The sequence below is a fragment of the Dermacentor albipictus genome, chromosome 9, assembly GCF_038994185.2.
Source record: "Dermacentor albipictus isolate Rhodes 1998 colony chromosome 9, USDA_Dalb.pri_finalv2, whole genome shotgun sequence".
In the NCBI taxonomy this organism is placed as follows: Eukaryota; Metazoa; Arthropoda; class Arachnida; order Ixodida; family Ixodidae; genus Dermacentor; species Dermacentor albipictus.
Window position 1 is genome coordinate 15,518,370 of NC_091829.1, and position 18,960 is coordinate 15,537,329.

General features: G+C 46.2%; 1 protein-coding gene across 2 annotated transcripts in view; it reads right to left on the minus strand.

Moving 5' to 3' along the window:
• The window catches only part of LOC135903663 (A disintegrin and metalloproteinase with thrombospondin motifs adt-1-like), a 65,050-nt gene that overhangs the window by 5,056 nt on the left and 41,034 nt on the right, over positions 1–18,960 (minus strand). For both annotated transcript variants that reach the window (XM_065433988.1, XM_065433987.1), the window contains exons 12-17: positions 18,381–18,430; positions 16,866–17,007; positions 15,372–15,503; positions 14,103–14,262; positions 13,895–13,990; positions 11,871–12,092 (exon numbers count right to left, since the gene is read on the minus strand). In XM_065433988.1, coding sequence (XP_065290060.1) covers positions 11,871–12,092; positions 13,895–13,990; positions 14,103–14,262; positions 15,372–15,503; positions 16,866–17,007; positions 18,381–18,430 — 802 coding nt within the window. The remainder of the gene's footprint in view (positions 1–11,870; positions 12,093–13,894; positions 13,991–14,102; positions 14,263–15,371; positions 15,504–16,865; positions 17,008–18,380; positions 18,431–18,960) is intronic.

Consider the following 18,960-nt stretch of genomic DNA (forward strand, 5'->3'; position numbering starts at 1 on the left):
CCGCAAAAACCCACGGCGTCAAAGTGACGTGTACGCGTTAAAAATAAATTATTATGCCTAACAAAAGTGAATTTTCTTCTGAAAATTCGCAGGCTGCCCCGTTCCGAAAGGAATAAAAGATGGCTGCCGCAGATTGCTCAGGCACTGGCTGCTCGCAGCTGCTGGAGAGCATGGGTTTATTTGCGTGTAATAAAACTTTCTGCGTGGCCGCATAACGTTTTCGAGCAGTTTCGGCACGTTTACGACCTCGTTCTGCCAACTCTTCTTTGCTGAGGACCCGTGTTAGCGACATTCTTAAGCTTCCGTTGCATGCCGCCGCAATTGTCGACGAGCCACCGTAAACTAAGTAAGGGAAAGCGGACGAATCACAGACGCCGGCACCACCCTCTTCATCCGGTTATCAATTTTCAGTGCAGTGGCTATGCACCATCGAATCCCTCTCCACTTGAGCGTGCTCCTCGCGTCTAGTGAGCCAATTAGATAAGACGAACCGCTCAGTGTTGGCAACGTTATTCGTTTTTCAAGCCAACAAAAATGACCTCCTATGAATGAGGAGAGCGTTTGATTAGTCTGTTCAGACAACCCTGCGGGTGCCCGCCCGATGCTTGCGTCGGTGGTTACGCACATTTGACGTCAGGAGATTGGAATAAAAACATGTTGGAATAGTTTCACGTTATAGGGCCCAGGTATCGACAGATGCTCACTCGTTCTGGTGCGTGAACTGAAGCACGAGCTATACGAGTACAACACGGCGGGCAGTTTCTGTCGTGGAGCGTCAGACTCAATCCAGCCGTAAGCAGCCACAAACGTTCAGTTCGAATTGGGTGAGAGAGGGAAAGGTCCATACAGCTTGCCGTGTATTTAGAGTTTCTCACTGTTTTTGTTGACTGGCTTTGACGTTCAGAGCGACACGTTGACATCAGCCGACGAAGCTGTCAGCTGTACACGTCAGTTCATATATATACCTTGAAAAAACTGTGCTCCGGTGGTAGAATAGTGAAGATACGTCGGGGGATATAAAACCGCACGCTTCTTTTTTTTGTGTTTGCGAGAATAAAACATCTGTCACGTAGCAACTGTTCATTGAAGGAGGGAACTGAAGGAACGAGGCAAAAAAATAGAGGTTGGCTGTATTAAGGATGCAAAGGCAGTTAAGTACGTGAAAGGCGTTGTGCGTGCTGCAGAAGGTTAACGGGCACTTGCGCTACAGAAATGATGTAACCAGATACAAAGCGCACTATTATTCACGCACGCGAAAGTTTGCACGCATAACTCATGCTGCAGCTAATGGGAGTCTTATACGGTCTGAATTTGCAATCATGCTCACTCTCTAATGCTAGCGTAGCAAGAAGTTAGCCAAATGTGCCTACCATAAAAGGTGCCTCTTTTCCAACCCTTAGGTAGAGAAAGCTCCAAGGACAATGGATAGCTGTACCATGTTGGACAACGGCCGCGTTTGAATGCTAGCGCTTTGTCAAGACAAGTATGTCGAAGACGGTGGCTCAAACGCGGTTGGCATGCCAACTGCACCGAACTAAGCGTGAGTTGCACACAAAATGTCAATAGATGTACGCGCGAAAGCTCGAGGCAATTACGCCCGACAGGATTCAGCAATCTGTCGTATTTCGAGATGATGTATACAGATACTCGCATTCTTTAAATTTATGAACGACATCGCAAGCGAGACACCTGCTACCAGACGTTCGTTCCGATAAATTTCAGCAACAGGTAGCGTGGGCGCTGTATCTCTTCGAATTGTATTGATACGAACGGTGTGCACGAAAAGCAAAGGACTGCCATGCGCACGGAGAAAGGTAGATTGCCGCTCTCCCTCTCAAACTGAAGAAATATGTGGATTATATTTTGCAAAGATTCTTTTCCCCAGATCCATTATTGCTGGCCTTGCCTCCTTGGTCAATGATATTCGTGCTTTTTTTTTTTACCTGCACCAGAGTTTACTCCAAACATACTCCACGCTCTCTCGAGGATCACCGTTTTAACGATAATCAAACTGATCAAATAACAAGTAGGTTACCAAATAACGTAGGTTGATTTCTACGTATAGGACATTCCTTAGGCAATATAGCTACGAATCGAAGGTCGCCTTTGTAATTAACTGGATTCCGGCATCACTGTGCTAATTACGGATTGTATGTGAGGCGTGACAGTAATTCATAGTTTCAGAGAAACTACCCTAACGACGGAGGCGTGGTATCACTAAGAGTAAAAAAGTGCGACGCAAAACAAGCAAAATGAGAAGCATGAATACAAAACTCTAATCTCAGCTGGTAAAGGTTAAAATGAAAACGTCTTTAAAATGCCGAAATTGTAGTGGTGAAATAGTTCTTTTTCTTTTAATGTCGCGTAGTTGACACCTGTTGCAAGCGTTCTTTCTTGAAGTTTCGCAGTTTTAGGTGAGTTTATAGAAAAAAAGGCGGCTTAAATAAATATCTGCGCCCAATGGTCGTTACAATTCAAGTTCAAGCGATCAGCTCAGCCATTTCTTAACCAAGGCATTTAGTCATTGCAAATGTAGCAGTTCGAGAGCTGTGATGTACGAAATCAAATTACAGCAGTTTACAGTACAGTACCTTCCCAACAGTATGCCTTCAATGACAGCAGTGAAAAATAATCGTATACACTGAAACCACAGTCACAACTCTGAGAGCGAAGAGTAATTGTTTCAATGGCTATGCGAAACACGTTCTTTCTTCAGCGACTGACTTTCCTTACTACACGCAGTGCGAAATGAAGAGAGAACGATTCGCTCATTTGTAGAGTGGCAAATGCAGGTATCACGGACTTCTTTACAACGATGATTTGATTGGAAAGAACTTTCTCTCCCGGAAAAACGCCACGTGCGCTTAAAGTTCTAGTTAAAAAAAATTGCATTGCTCCCTCCTCAAAAAAAAAAGAAAAAAAAAGAAAGGGAGCGAGAAGAAAACCTGTATGTGAAGGTATACTGCGAAGTGTCGAAACATTGTTTTGCCGCTTTCGCCTCGGTGTGGCCAACCTAAATCACTTTTACAGCGAAGCTGTGCATAGCTACTCTCCGGTGATGTGCGTCCGTCTCCGTGTCTCGTCGACAGGAAAAAATGTTCGTCTCCAGTTTCTCACGAATGCTTTGTAGTTCTAAATCTGATGCAGGCATCTTATAAAAAAATTATGCTGAAATTGACCGCTAAGACGATTCTATCCTTACGCCGAGTTTCATTTGCATCTCCTAATTATAGCTAGTTCACAGTGAAGTCTTAAACGTTACAGAATTCCGGTCGGCTGTGACTACATGTCCTTCTACGGAGCGAAAATGGTTACGGAGAACGATTGGAGCTCATGCTTCATCAAAACTATACCGAAACAAATTATATAACAATTAGCTGCTAGGACGACTCTAACATTACGCCGACTTTCATCTACTTTTCATTATTAGGTAGTTCATAGTGAAGTTGGAGATATTGTGGAATTCCCGTCTGCCATGCGGCGGTACATGTACGCGTCACTACTTCATAAAGGAATAAGATTAAATCACTCTACAGTCAAAAGGTGTATCCTCTGTCTGTGTCTTTCAGTAGTAGTAGTAGTAGTAGTAGTAGTAGTAGTAGTAGTAGTAGTAGTAGTAGTAATAATAATAATAATAATAATAATAATAATAATAATAATAATAATAATAATAATAATAATACCTATGCATACATAAGTGCGTCGATTGAGGTGAAACACACCAAAACGCCCCACAGCTTCGCTGCTCGTCGTCCTTCACAGAGTGGAAGGGCTGATGAATTGTTTCTTTAAAATGTATCGCGCAAACTATGCGCCGTGGCTGCGCGGAGTGGTGGACGATGATGCAGCCCATGTGTTCTTGGACCGCTCGCTGTATGCCCGGCCAAGGCAACAGCTCGCGAAAGTTCACGAAATCATGAAACTTGGGGCTCTGGGCAATGCGGACAATACCTGCTACACGGCCAGTATAGTGGTTTTGAAAGGGCCCGTTTCACTGAAGTGAAATGGTTTTTTTTTCTTTTTCTATATATAAAGTACGGACACGCGCTCGAAATACTAGCGACAATTGTATGCAGCGATTCAATTTCGTTTTTATCGTTCCGTCTTTCTTTTTTTTATTTAAGTCTTGTACAGTGCGTGCTATTTGTGCGTGCTAGTGTGTCAATTTTGTTATCGATTTTTTTATGTATGTATTTTTAATGCAAACATTTTTTTAAATAGAAGTTTAATGGAGTAGCTGGAGGTCGTACGGCTTTCAACCTCTCCAGTTGAATCAATTTAACAGGACCTACGTGTAATTAAAGCACATCTGACAACATTGCGCTCGGCACAGTGCTGAGCATAAAAGAAATTTACGGGAGAACTAATTCACAATGACTGTGAATGGTAATGCGAACAGCAGTCGAGCAATGCAGCGAATTAGATGGCCTGCCTAGCTCCATGTTTTCCTCCTAATGTGAACAAGAGTAGCGGCTACGCCCGTGTTCTTTATCATCGAAACCGCTCTCCTCCTGTGTCTTATCGTCGCACCTAACATTTTCTGTTCCATCGTTCTTTGCGCGGTCTTTAACTTGTTCTCAAGCTTCTTTGTTAACCTCCAAGTTTCTTACCCACATGTTAGCACCGGTAAAATGCAATGATTCTGGTAAGATACCGGTCATGATTTGATAATGCGTGCCGTATGCTGCATAATTTATTGCAGAATGGCTTACGGACACAAGGGCAGCTTGGCCTTGTTGCTGCATAACATCTGAGCAATAGCGCAAACTTGAGACCGGGACAGAGCAGGCATGACAATACAAGCGTTAACACGTCACTCCTCGTTATGATTTGGAGCGTTTCTGTTACTTCTGCGGCGAATAGCTGGCGATGCTTCGGTAAAAAGGTTGTCCCATTGACTAATAGCACAGCGGTCCAATTTAAACAATGTTTAATATGTGAATGAGCAGTTACCTTCTCTCCTTCTCTCTCTCTTTTCACCAGCATTCGGGAGACGCTACAAATTTTTTTTGCTCTGCACATATCGACAGCAACGGTTAGGACAAGGTGTTACGTAACGAGTACAAACCTTGTACTGTATGAAACCATGTACTATCCGTGTACCGTATTAAACTTCTGCGGTCTTTTTGTCTCTGTCTGTTGTCGGAAGTGAGGAAGCAATCATTCTACATGCCTTCGTGAAACATGAAATGAATTGCTTTGTTTTTGTTATCCGCGTCAACTCGTCTGTTTTATTCATTGGAAAAAATGTCAACATCGACCAGACTCTGCCACCAGCACTGTTGTGCGCCGTGCGATGGTCTGGTAGACGTTTCGCGGTAGCTAAATAATGCTGTAGAATGTCTATAGAATGTCTAACAGTTAGGAAACTGGCATGCCGGCGAGGTGATCACGGGATGGAAAGCGGCGCTTGTGAGAAAGCTTTCTTCTATTACAGCTGTCGGTGCAAATCCTAACTGGAAACCTACGTGGAATGAAGAAAAACCACACCACAGAGGAAACGACCTCTTAGGCGCGTCTTTGTTCAACGTTTCACGTTCGTTAGAGAAATGTCTTTTTGGATAAGGAGTTATTTTCTTGTTTTCTCTCGTGTCTTGTAAAAGCACCGTGTCGTGACAACGCTGCTACAGTTATTTACGGCCGGTTTATCGAATGCTGTTGCGGAAGTGACTCAACCAGCCAGTACGTTTTTCGCTTCTGATGTCCATATGTATGCAGTCGTTTGCGAAACACTTGGACAGCAGGTTTTGCTGTTCAGTGCTCGCTCGAGTACTGCGGATCGCTTAACACGGTCGCATGTCGTCTGCCCGAGATAACAAATTCAAAGGTGAGATTTAAGTTATGACCGCCGTGTAGTTCACTAACCCTGTGAGTGGCATTTCAACGATAACAAAGAAAAACGGCCACTATCGCCAGAAAGGCGAACCACTGACAGTATTGGCAAAGTTTATCCTTGCTCAAGAAATTATCAGACGCTGCTCTAAATACACGCGAATGCGCAAAAGTTTCTGGTACTCTTAAAAGCTTTGACACGCCTTGTAGGGTTTGTAATGGCGCCATTTGAATTACATCCCTTTCAGATTGTGGGTGCTAAAGTTGTTCTCCACTTTTTAATAGTGCCAGAAGCTTTAAAATGAGAAACATGCGCTGTGAAGGAAATGCTTCGTGATTTTTTTTCCACGCGGCAATTCTCAAACATTCTGAAAAAGAAACTTCAGTCAATAACGTAAAACCTCATCTGAGCAACTTTGATACTTGAGTAGTATAGGCCGCACCTTGCATACACGGCATAAATAAACATACAAGATACATATATTCTTAAATACATGCGGAATGTTGCGGCTACGGCGAGGCCGACGGTAATAATTCACCTGGTGGGATCATGTAATTGCTATCACTGTAATGTACTCTAAAGGTAATACTCCCAACTCTTGAATCCCTATGCAGTTAAGGGACAGTACTGCCGGAAAACGGTACCTATCTAAAATAAGGACGCAACTTCGGAATAAGATACAAGTCCCCATTGCGCCATCTGGATGCAGAAGTTAAACGTCCATACACGCTCCTTCGACGATCCATGCGACATGAATGCGGACACGTGGTCGGCATCTAAAGGGCACTTGCTGCACAGGTGTGACGTCACACCGAACTGGCTAATATTTGCTAGGGATCAGGGCAACATTCATTTGGGCTAGATGGCGCATACTTGAATTAGGAAGGAAGAGTGCCAACTAAGACGATGACGAGAGGGAGAACGACACAGGACAAGCGCCTTGACCTGTGTCGTTCTCCCTCTCGTGATTGTCTTAGTTGGTGCTGTTCCTTCCTAATTTGCTAAGGAGCACGTTGGTCGAAGAATATTCCCTACTTTATCTTCTCGATTTCCCTGTAAGAACGTAGCCAATTAATTTTTTTCGTGCTGTTTCACTAACCAAAAGCCTCAATATGTCTTTGAAGGACGTCGTAGCAAGCCTTAATTTAGACCCCCCACCCTCATCAAGGTAGTGGGTGGTCTAAACCACAGTACAATAACTTTTTTTTACGTCTCGCCCTTGTCTGAACGCAGCCGATGACATTGGTAAACGAACCCGTGACCTCGTACGGAGCCGAGGAAAGTCGTGGCCTACAGCTATACTACACCACACCGTGTAAGCAAACACAGCAAATTTGATGGCTCTGAATGCAAACCGCGCGCTCCATTTGACACGTGCTCCGCTGCACACTTGATGAATCAACAGCGCGAGGGAGGGGTCAAAAAACTGAAGTCGATTAGAGAGAAATGAACACACGAGAGTGCACGGTATATACGGCGTCGTCGGCAACTCTTCGCGGCTTGCGGCGTCTTCCTGCACACCGCGGCCATTCCTGTACTATTGCGGTACTCGCCTGCCCCGGTGCAGGCGGCGACAAAGCGATCGAGCAAGAGGGGGGCACCGCCACTCCTCGAACGAAACGGTCTTCGGCACCTCGTCATCGTCATTAGAGACCCATTTACCTCGGCGGCTCGGATATCGCAACTTCGCTAAGCGGCGGCCTCCCATTCGCGGTACGGCTTTACCTGGCACCGGCATCGCGGTCCTCTGTGCAGCTGCGCAAAGAAGTTTCGGTTGCGCGTGCGTAAAGGCTTTCCGATGCCGGGAGTATATGCGCTTCTATGCTGCCGCCCGCGCATCGCAAGCCTCTGCGGCTCTCGGGTAAATAGCCCGAACACAACGCGCTCATTTCTTTGTAGAATAAAAGGGGCCGGCAGAGGTCCCTTCTGTAGCGCAACACCCGGCGACACCCCGCAACTTCGAATTATCGCGCCGCCGATTTCCGCTCGCTGGCCGCCTTTTCTCGGGCAACTCGCATAGGGGAAAGCGCGGCGCGCTGTCGTGCTCGGAAGCTAGTCTCGACAGAGGCGAAAGAAAAAAAGAAAGAAATAGCGTTCGTTAACGCTCGTTACGAGTTTCCCGGACTGCGTTAGATCTTGGCTGTGGGCTTTTCTCTTTGTGACCACGTTTCCGGGGAGCACATAAGGACCGTGCGACAGGGTGTCCACGACACGGGGCGTATCGTGGGAACACGCCGAATGGGCTCTTTCAGGAATATATGCTCTATGACCCATAGCAGGAGTGCGAAGGTGTCATCGTGATCTTCTAATTACGCCCGCTGATTCCAATCATCCACATGGCCTAGGAGAGTGCTTCAAGTAGGAGCCTAGCTGTATAGCTCGCGATGCGTTGCGCTTTCGTTTTGTTTAGCTTTGGGAGGGCGCGCCTGTCTCGATATAAGGGAGGCTGAAGCCTCCCTTATATAGTGGTCGTGGTTTCAGGAGACTCTGGATGCGGGGACAAATGTACTGACCGGGTTATACTTGCATGACAACAACAGGCTTTCTGGCCACTGCGGTGACATCGGGCTTTACTAACTGAAATCTGGAAGACCTATTATTAATTGACATTGTTTCGTATAGCGGTTTACGAAGGCACGCGCACGCATGCGAGTTAATACTGATCTATTGAAAGCAGTGCGTTGAATGGGAGACTACTCTCGCCGTCGAAACATGATTAGTGCCTAAGCACTCCGAACGTGTGGCACCTACGGCAAGTCCCTGTTTGGAGCTTGCGAGCCGAAGCCTTTCTTGAGCACTGAAGCAGTTTGGGTGCCAAATGAGTAGATTGCAATGTTGTAAATGCAGCACTTTTTGCATTCTTCACTGAAGCAGCCTTCATCAGTGTGCGTGAATATGCGAATATTAGCTGCATGCTTAATGGACGCCAGGTTTTTTTGGGGCTTGCGCGTTCTTGTCGGCGCCAATTTGTACCTCCGTTAGTCTATTATTCGTTGGTTCTTTGCTGCTTCGTTACTACTATTGCAACAAAAAGAGCTTATGCTTCTAGGAAGGCAGTTTTTTTTTCATACTTCCCCAGTGAATGGTTCTCCCTTCTCTACAGCCATAGCACGGGTTTTAGTTTCCTCGTTAACGGCCTCATTCGGAAGACTGCATTGTGGTATCCTTTTGTGGTGCAAGAGTTATGGATGCCTTACCTTATATCCTAAACCGCACAGACCCTGCGGGTCTGGACAGAATGATTTGTTAAGCGGTGTCTGACAGCCGCTAAGGAACGTTTCAGGTCCCATTCATTGTACTTGCGGGCGCCGTGTGGCTTTGATAGTTGTGTTTTATCTTCGCAACATTTGGGCGATATACAAGCTTCAAAAATGCTGGTCCCCACCGTCAGATGCACCTAAACTTCTCTTTTACATGGTACCAAACTTCTTCAGCCAAGTACTATGCCGTATCACCTCGCTGGATGGACGATAGTGTCTGGGTGATGAATATTTGTACAGTCGGCCACAAAGGTTTCCGGGAGACCGCATTGCCAAAGCTGAATTCTAAAGACGTCTTGGTAGTGCCAGCGTAGGTATCCATTTCCGCGATGACGTCTCACGTCACCGTTGCAGGGAAACTAGGCGGCACAATCGATGGAGGTGAGATCGCCAGTCATTTTCAGCTACACGCCCCTACATCTCCGCCAGTCACTGTGCGGCAAAACAAGATTCGTGTTTTAGTGGACTGTGTTACTACGCTGGCCTTAGTCCATACAGGAGCGAGTGTCGTCGTTATCTGCCTGGCTTTTGAAACCAAATTAGGCCGTAGCCGTAAAGTGATGTTTCGCCGGGGCAACGCTAACACGTATCGTGCTGCGAGTGGAGAGTTGGTGCGACCTATTTACTTGTGCATCGCAAACGTCTCCGTCTCAGATAACGTGCATGAAGCCTAACTTGCAGTGCTTGCTAAATCCATTCACAACGTAATAATTGACCTTGGTTTAACGCAAGAGTGCGGTGCCACTGTTGACTGCGGTGCCAGCGTGGTTTGTTTTCCTCTCTCCCCTTGCCGACCAATCTGCTAACTGTTCGCACACTTTCGCCGTCATTGAAGGTGCCGTCTTACCGGTATTACGTTGCTTAACCAGAGTTCCAATTGCTACTTACGGTGCGACGCCGATACATTTGATGCTATCGTTGAGCATGTGCCTTCAATCATTTTGAAGTGTGCTCCTGCCTCGATGCGTCCTTTCTGTGTGTGTCCTACGCTGTGCGTGTCAAATTTAGCCTCCCACTCTGTTGTGCTACCCATTGGTATGGGGTTGTCTCTCTTAAAGCGCACACTAGTCTATAGACACTATAACTAATGACACCTCGCACGAAGCCCGAACACGTGGGGCTGCCCTCGGTGTCCATGAAGACTCGTTGCTGTTTCTATAAGTCATTGCCTTCAGAGAAGCGTAGGACCCTGGTCAGCGTCTTGAGCAAGCATGATTCATTATGCGATTTCACCCAGGACGCTAACAATATTCGCCTTCCAACTACGCGGGCTCGCTACAGGATCGACACGAAACTACCGGCTACAGCACCTTCTATCTTATTTTTTTGTTAGAACACCCCTCAGCTTCCTTGACACCGTTCTGCCTTTTACTGCTCATGCGGATTCTTGTATCGTAGTGCAGGCTTTCTTCCGCGCTGGGGAAGCACGTCGCATAACTCAGCTCCATGCGTTGGCGTGAGGGCAGTGGATTGAAGCTCCGGTCAGAGGCAGGTGAGTCGCTACTACAATTCACCTGGTGATTCGTTGTGCTATCGGAGTCCGAAGGCCAGCGTGTCCCGTTGCCGTGCCGATTGCTACGCTGATCACTACGTGGTCGTTCAATGGACGGTTGTGACGTGCGATGGCGAAGGGGACAAGATCTGGCGACACGGCAGCGAATGCCGCAATACAAGGAGATCACGCACTGCGATGTCAGCAGAAGGATGATAACTGGCACGACCGCGCCACTCTTCAGAAACCCCAGGTGGTCGCGGGAGTAACCGTTGTGAAAATGGTAACCGGAATGCGTGTTATTAGAGGGTTTGGCACTCTTGGACGAGGCGCGTAGTTGTAGGCGTCTCGTCACCCTCTGGAACTCTAGGACGGGGCACGAAATTGTAGGCAACTTAAGCACTTCCTCGAAGTACGTCGTGCAGGTTTCACCGGGAACGTGAGCTCACTGCATTAGCGTTTGCTCTGCGCGCTTCTCTTTCGCTGCCGGATCCCCGAAGCACTTTTTGGTTACATCTACGAACTTCTTCCACGTTGTCGAACATTCTTCCTGATTTTCATGCCCCAAAGACGCAGTTCTCTTGGGGAAGAAGGCAGCGTTGTTAAGATGGGCAGTGGCATTCCAGCCGTTGAACCGGCTCGCTCGTTGCTGAGCCATACGTCCACATTTTCCACCGCCTCCACGGCTTCGACGGTTTGCGGCTCGACGTGAGGCTGCAATGGAAAGAGGGTGGATGGTTGTCGCTGAAAAACGGTGCAGGATTGTCACCGTCGGAAGCCATCTCTGTTGGCGAGCCGGGCGACTCGGCGACTTCGGCAAAGCTTCACGGATTGCGCTGTGGTCGGTTTGTCATTGTTCTTCGGGGGCACCGTTGCTTTATCCTGCGCCTCTACCAAAACTGTTGCCATGGGGTGCACTTTTACAAAGATGAGTTGATGAAAAGGGGAAAAGGGTTGCCGCGCCGACGCCGAGCCACTCCTGTTATTCCGTCCTTGCTCTCGCTGTATCGTAAAGTTAATAGCCTCGAATTTAGAGTTTCAGCGTGAGGTAACATTTTAGCTTTACACAGTCATCGATTAAGTAAGAAAAGCTATGCCTTAACATACCAGAAATTCACGTTGACCACCGAATATTCTTCCCGTGAACTTTTGCGGCTTTTTGTACCTGACTTCCGAGATCTCGAATAACTAACAAGGCGGCAACCTAGGGCTGCTAAGGCCACAATTATCACGGACGTTTCACGGGCACACAACACTAGGAGCCAGCCCCTGACTCCTCACTAACCTTGGAGTCGTCGCAGAGTCTCGTTCTGACCGAGTCCCCGCGACATGTGGTGGCCGTGTTGCGCGGCTTTGGCCGGTCGCAACGGCGACGATCCCGGCTGAATCCCTTGGCATTGTCCAGGCAGCCAGAGTGGCAGGAGTCACGTCGCCAGGGACCCCACCCGCCAGCCACAGTCTTCAGGGAGCCCGCGCGGGCTGGCATGCACTGACCGTGAAGGCACCACTGCGCATGCGTAGAGAATGTTTATTAACTAGACTTCAGGCTCGGTACTTCGCTAGTTTATGCTCTGGCTAGTCCCGCCTACTATCTGTGTTTGCTTCTTGTCCTATTGCAAACTGATGGTATTTATTCATTAGATCATAGAACACACTCCACAACCGCCATCATCTCAACGGTCAAGAGGGGCATTCACATCTTGCCATCAGTTGCCGCATGATGCGTCAAATCGGTATCCTAAGAAAATTACACACACGCCTAAAAAGGTGCGTGTTGAATAATGACTGTGGCTTATTCCTCCTACCTTTTCGTTGGGCAGTAAAGCCGCAAGCGTTTTCGCATTTAAGTGCCTTGATTTGGCCACAACAAAGTGATCTCTTAAGACGTTAAGTAGCATTACGTAACCGCGAAAAATTGAACTTCCTAGTCATTAGATCATGTGGACAGAAAAATTCCATGTATGACTCGTATGCACAGAGCAATTAATCTATAGTGCTTCACTCAAAGGTCCCTTTTCCGTCATTGTGTGTGTGTCTTTTTTTAATTCCAAACATCCTATGACTTACTGTTTTGACTCGGTGCAAAACAGTAAAGCTTAATTATCTCAGTTTTGTCGGGCACGGTCGGCCGGCGCGAGTCACCAATTCAACGGCAGATGTCATCGTACACTGATTAGTCGCGAAAGCAAAATCTGAAACGAGGGTCAACATTAGGAATAACACGTCTTAGGAAAAGAATACACCATTGCGAAAACAACGGCACATGCTGACGCTGCCAGGAACGAGCAGCAGTGGAGCGCAATCAATAAAGGGTCGATTGACAACAGCACCTATAGCGATAACACTCCTAAAGGACGTTGTTAATGTAACTTTGCGGCCATATCTGGCAGGCAGGCTAGCAAGCAAGACATGATCGATTAACCCCCGAACAGTTCAGTGGTTGATCCCTGAACGAAGGAACGATTCCACAGTAATGGCAGCGACAATTAAGTGCCACTTGTCATCGTTGAATTGAATGCACCGGCATAAAAGACGCCGGTACGTACCAATATCATCATCATTCATTGTCTCCTGCAAGAACAGTTCTTAGGTATAAATGCGCCTGGTTCGACAGAACCTATAGAAGAAACCACACTTGACAACAACAGTCAAAACTATAAATCCAGCGCTGTCGTACTTCGCCGACGAGAGTGGAATAAATGTGCTGGAGTTTCTTGAGTTAACCTTTCGTGTTTACTACTACTGAGAATGTCGGCAGCAAGCTTGCGGAGACCCTTCAGTTACACATTAGAGACTGTATTGGGCTTTCGCAAAGAATAAACAAAGTTAGGTGTGCTACGTGCCAAAGCCTCGATTTGATTATAACGCGCACGTTCCAGGGGAGGACTTCGGATTATTTTCGACCTCCTCGGGTTCAGTAACATACACCTGAATCTAAGTACACGAGCATTTTTGAATTTCGCCCCCATCGAAAATGCGGCGGCCGCCGCGGCCGGGACCAACCGTGGGACCTCGAACTTAGCCGGGCAGTGCCCCGAGGATAGCACAACTTTCATACTTTGAACGAAAAAGAAAAAAAACGAAAATTTACATGGACCTTTTAATGTTAGAAGATTAGCTGCCTCACACAAAGGGTAATCATTCCTAGGCCTCGATGCGACCGACTAGTGCGCAATTTGCACGGACGAATGAAGCCCATCCGATGAACAGCGGACGGCGCACTAAGCTAACGCGATAAAGGCGGCATGCCAACAAGGATGTCACGTGACATTTTACAGCACAGACTAATTCGCCTTGAAGCTCACACACGTTGTGGTCGCCGCAGAATGTTCCGTCCAGAGCCGGTCCGGCCTTGTAGTAGCCTTGGCGATTGTGCGTCCTGCAGATGACTTGCTCGCAGACATTCTGAAAAAAAGAAGAGAAAGGGATAGGGTGACGGGGTACAAGTGTCAGAGCTTGAGTGTGTTGGGTACGCGCAATTTCAGTATTCTTTCCCGCCGGAGTTCAATAAACTAACACTTATGAGACTTGTGTTGTACAGCTGGGCGTCGTGGTCTCGGAGAAATATCTTGCACTGGTCGTGGGCATCCCATTCCTGTCCGGGAAGACTCTGTGGGTCCTCTAGGTCTGGTAAGCCGGTCACTCCGTCCGGTCTGTTTGACAGACACGTCCTGTCCCTGCGTGACGAAACCCACGGTGACACAAAGCCGAGTGGCGTCGGTTCTCACTGCTCATTCCCAAGGCAGCATTTATATACAAATGTTTAAATTTCGGACGGGGAAAAGGAAGCGATTTGCGCTGTTGGCAACCACGACGTCACATTGCATTTTGTGGCTTGCTTCTACAGGACAGAGCCACCGCACGCGAAGGAGTTTTGATGTTCTTCACCAAACTGTATAATTCGGGTTATACGATATTCGGCTAATACGCTCGAAGAAGGCATGATTCGAGGAGTGTCTCAGAAAAAGAAAAGGCAATGGCAGGGTCATAACAAGCATCCGCATTTATTCCAGCATGTTTATTTTGAAAAATGAGAATATGAGATGGCAAAGTGTCTCCTGGCGTCTTGGTTGCGATATAACGCCCGTGAGTTTGGTGGTTCGTGGGGGAAACAGACCACTGCTGTAATTTCTTATATCAATGAATGCTTGCGCTACAGCCTCACTGTGTTCATCCCACTTCCGCTGTTCAGAGTAGATGCAAGTTTTCAGGACGAGCTTCTGTTACTTCAAATGAACTATTACAGAAACTTTGTCCACTAGAACGTAATTCGTATTTGCCTGAAGAACGGGAAAAAAACACGTTTGCTTGTCGGATTTTTGCAGATTTTCCACGTTCTTTAGTGTTCATCACATCTTCTTGTGCAACAGTTTGCTATATTGTAAACGTGAAGATCGTTATCGGTATTTACAAACATTATTGTTAGTTCATATTGTTCTCTGTCTAATCAATTCATCCATTATATAGATGCTTTTGTATTTCCGATTGCATTGACATCCTGTTTTTTTTTCTTCCGTGACGGATACCACCTCCCTTGGGCCTTATAGGTGTTACCGGCAGACAGCCTTTATTTATATAAAGTGTAAGCTCTTATACTGTAACTAAATATAAACTGCCTGACTCTGCATCCTCAACAAGAGGATAACACAAACTTCACTCTATGAAGTTATAGGCTCCTGCACACTTTATGGAAATATCAGATGCATACGTATATTCAAATAAACCATGCATCACATGACGGTTCGCCGTTGCTGAGTATCAAAACTCGAAGGAGTGTGGCACGAACCCCATCTTGAGGACGACGAGTGCGCTACAAGGAGACCACGTGGTCTCCCCTTTGGTTCCCCGGCTCGGTGACATGATGAAGCCGTTGGACGGGCAGTCGTTGTGAGGCCAGCCATCGTGCAGCATGCCGAGACTATGCAAAGGGCAGCACAAATAACAAAAACACATGCGAACGTTTGGTCAAGTACATGAAATGGTTCTGCAGAAGAGTTAGGAAGATGTACAATCCAAAGCTATGGCTATAGCCTCACTTATCAACTCAAGATAAATGAGACAGTTCGATGCATCCACTAATAAAGGGCCAGTTGTCTCATCTTTATAAAATATCAGGATGGAATGACATGGCACTATTATGGCGGGACGTCGCAAAACAAAACACAATGCAACATAATATATCGCTATTTAAATCGAATGCGTGTGTGACGCGCAAGAACAGACATATGTGCGGCCTGACGAGAAGTGCAACCTTCAAGTAGAGCTGAGGCTGGGCCAGACAGTATGCTTGTTCTATTGCGCTTGAAGTCAGTGGTGTTATCGTTAAAGAACACTATAGTATAAACTAACAGAATATATACGTCTTAGAGAGAGATACATTTTGGCGAAATAAATTCAGTGTTTGCAAATTACATTTGTTAAACCATGCTACACGGTGCATTGACTGAGCGCCTACAGCACCCATGCCATCATGCCACTGTACTTTAGAACGTGGGGGCAGTTGTGGTGTTGCTCCAGACAAAGTTAGCCTGGTGAATTTTGATGCACTGGCAATATCAGCGCCTTAGTTTCGCTTTCCAGATCAGAAACACATTTTAGCACTAGTACATCAAACCACTGCTATAAAGAAAGGCCAGTAAAATGCTTCACATCGCCTTTCTCCCTGCGTTCACTCACTCTGTGAGCCCTAGTCCTACAGATGTACTTGAGTATCACCTCGGAGCTGTGATTGTGTGTCCACGTGATCTGTTTATCTCGTTATATATATTTCTTATATTTCTGCGTCCCCCTACCCTACTGCCCTACCATACAGCGTAGGGCAGCAAACCTAGTTTCCGTTCTGGCTAACCTCTCTGCATTTGCTTTCTTTCTCTCATATCTTTAGAGGGTCTCAATGCGAGCTGTCGACGACTTCGAGACAAAGTTTAAAAATGAGCCTTTTTTCATCAGCCCTCGATGTAATGATCATTTACCAAAGTAATTCACTTCCGAGCTTGACTTGAAACAGGAAAAAGAAAGAGATTCGCAAAGCTGGAGACTCTGAACCTATACGCTGTTATATTGAGTCAGTATTGTCTTCCATTTACAACGAAGTCGAAGCATTGCTTCCTTATTGCCTGTAGTTTGCATAGGCCGCTAAAGCACGGGACACATTGGCATTGCCATTCTCTTTTTTTTTTCTTCATCGTGCGTTCTCATAAAGTCTCCACAGAGCCAAGCCAACCACGTTAACGTAGGTTTTGTACACAGGTTTGCCGTAGGACACGACTCATCTACTCACTTGTGTCCAATTTCGTGCGCAGCGACGTACGCTGATGTCCAGCCGGCCGAGGCGTATGGCTTTCCAGCATCGCTTGTCGTGCCGATCTCAGTGATGACACAGCTGTGGTCTCGGTGGCAGACGCCGCCCACGGGGGCTAGCCCTAAGGCAAAGAAAACAGTGCAGTGGTAGCTGGTACACTTAGACAAAGCGATTCCTGCCATCAAATTTTGGATGTGCAAGGTTTCAAACTATCACGCTTTAATTTAGCTTGCACGAATTACACAATTCCATCACACAAAGTTATATAATACAGAATTACATATACACAACATATATACATGCAGCAGTCTCAAGAGATGCCGCTAAAGGCAACAGTTCGCATTGCTGAGCTTCCTTACCCAGTTATATAGGGTGACCCAGCTAAAGTTAGCCAAGCTGCTTAACGAGAAAGAAAACAGAAAGAATAAAAACACGTGGGGCATGATAAAATTTTAAGACCTATACGGTCTTCAGTCGTCAGATCTCTGACGTCCGAACACCGCATGCTTAAAATTCTATCTTGCACCGTGTTCTTTATGTATACTTTTTCGTTGCTTGGCTAAGGTTACTGCCACACACGGTACAGCACACCGCGCTCGATCAAGGCTGAAGAGTGTGTGCCAAGTACAAAATACAAAAGCGTCTGCAAAATAAGAATACAAACACAGACAATCGCAATGATAAAAAGTGTCTACAAAGCGCAAAATACCGCGGTTGGAAAGCAAACTAGCACTTTAGGAAAGTACGATGTCCTGTGCACATAAAACATAGAAGTACTTGAAACAGTTCATACGCTCTAGCCCGTTTCGTGAATGTCACAGGCTGCCCAGGCAGATGGTCCTTCCTATCTTTTGATTATCATGGTAGCGCTTATTTGAGTGTCCTGATTACTGAGCTTTGCAAACACTTTCATTCCTATAGGACACGTTGCGGGGCAAAGCGGTGCGATTTGCTACGCAAGTTTTCTTTGCGGCGCGACAACACAAGCGTCTACTCATTCTGTTCGAATCCAGAATAACACAAGGATTAATTGTTTTCCTTATTTATTCAAGGATTCATTTCTAAGTACTGCTGAGTACTTCTCATAGAGCTTGTTCAAGCTTTCGACAAAAGATCTTCGCCATCTTCACGTTCATATTTTTTTTCTCAGTGCTGCATACAGCCACGAAGGCTAGCTTTATGCTGACTGAGTTTGTGCTGTGTTTGAGTTTGTGCATTGTGCTGAGTTTTTTTTCTTTAAATAGATGACATTTTAAGTGTGTCCTTCGTGGTATCCAATGTGAGTTCTGAACTTAGCAAAATGTTTGAAACGAAACTGCCACACTCTTTTTGACTTATTACTGACGAATAGTGATACCTTTTTTTTTCTCATAATGTTCTCTTAGCCAGTTTGTTAGCTTAATGTATCATCAGGATCCCGAAAAACGAGAGCGTACCTCGTTTTGCAGCTTTTTAGTGCAGATAAGTGAATTCTCGTACAGATATGCTACTCACCCATTGTCACCACATTTCTTCGGCCTTCTTCGATGGAAAAAAAGTTCAACCTGTGACGAGAAATCAATTTAGAACGACAGAAAGCATGAGTTTGTTGGTAGGAATTCATAATTCTCAAAATGCAGGCGCACGAAACACGCGCACAAGAAAAGAAAAAAAAGAAAGAAAGATAACGCCGAGGAACACACATTTCTGGGAATACGTCAAAGAAACATGACTATCTTGAAACGTTAGTGACCGGATAGAAAGTTCATTAGCGCATTTTAGCTAATTAGCGGGAATATGCCCTAACAATTTTAATGCTGCTAACGCACGGCTTGCCACGTGTAGCCTATCAGTGAACCCGACGGAGCTGCACAAAACACAGTTTATTTTACAAGAATGGATAGTTTCGTACGAAGAGCGAAACAAACATTATCTGCGATAGCAGTGTTTACCGGACCGGTGTTCTACTCACAAGTGAGGTGACATGGAGTGATGCAGCATACGATGTAACTGCTGCTGCCAGGCGTCTCACAACACTGGCGACAGTCATCTGAAGCTGTGCAGCGCAAGTTTGTTCATGGCATTACACGGAGTA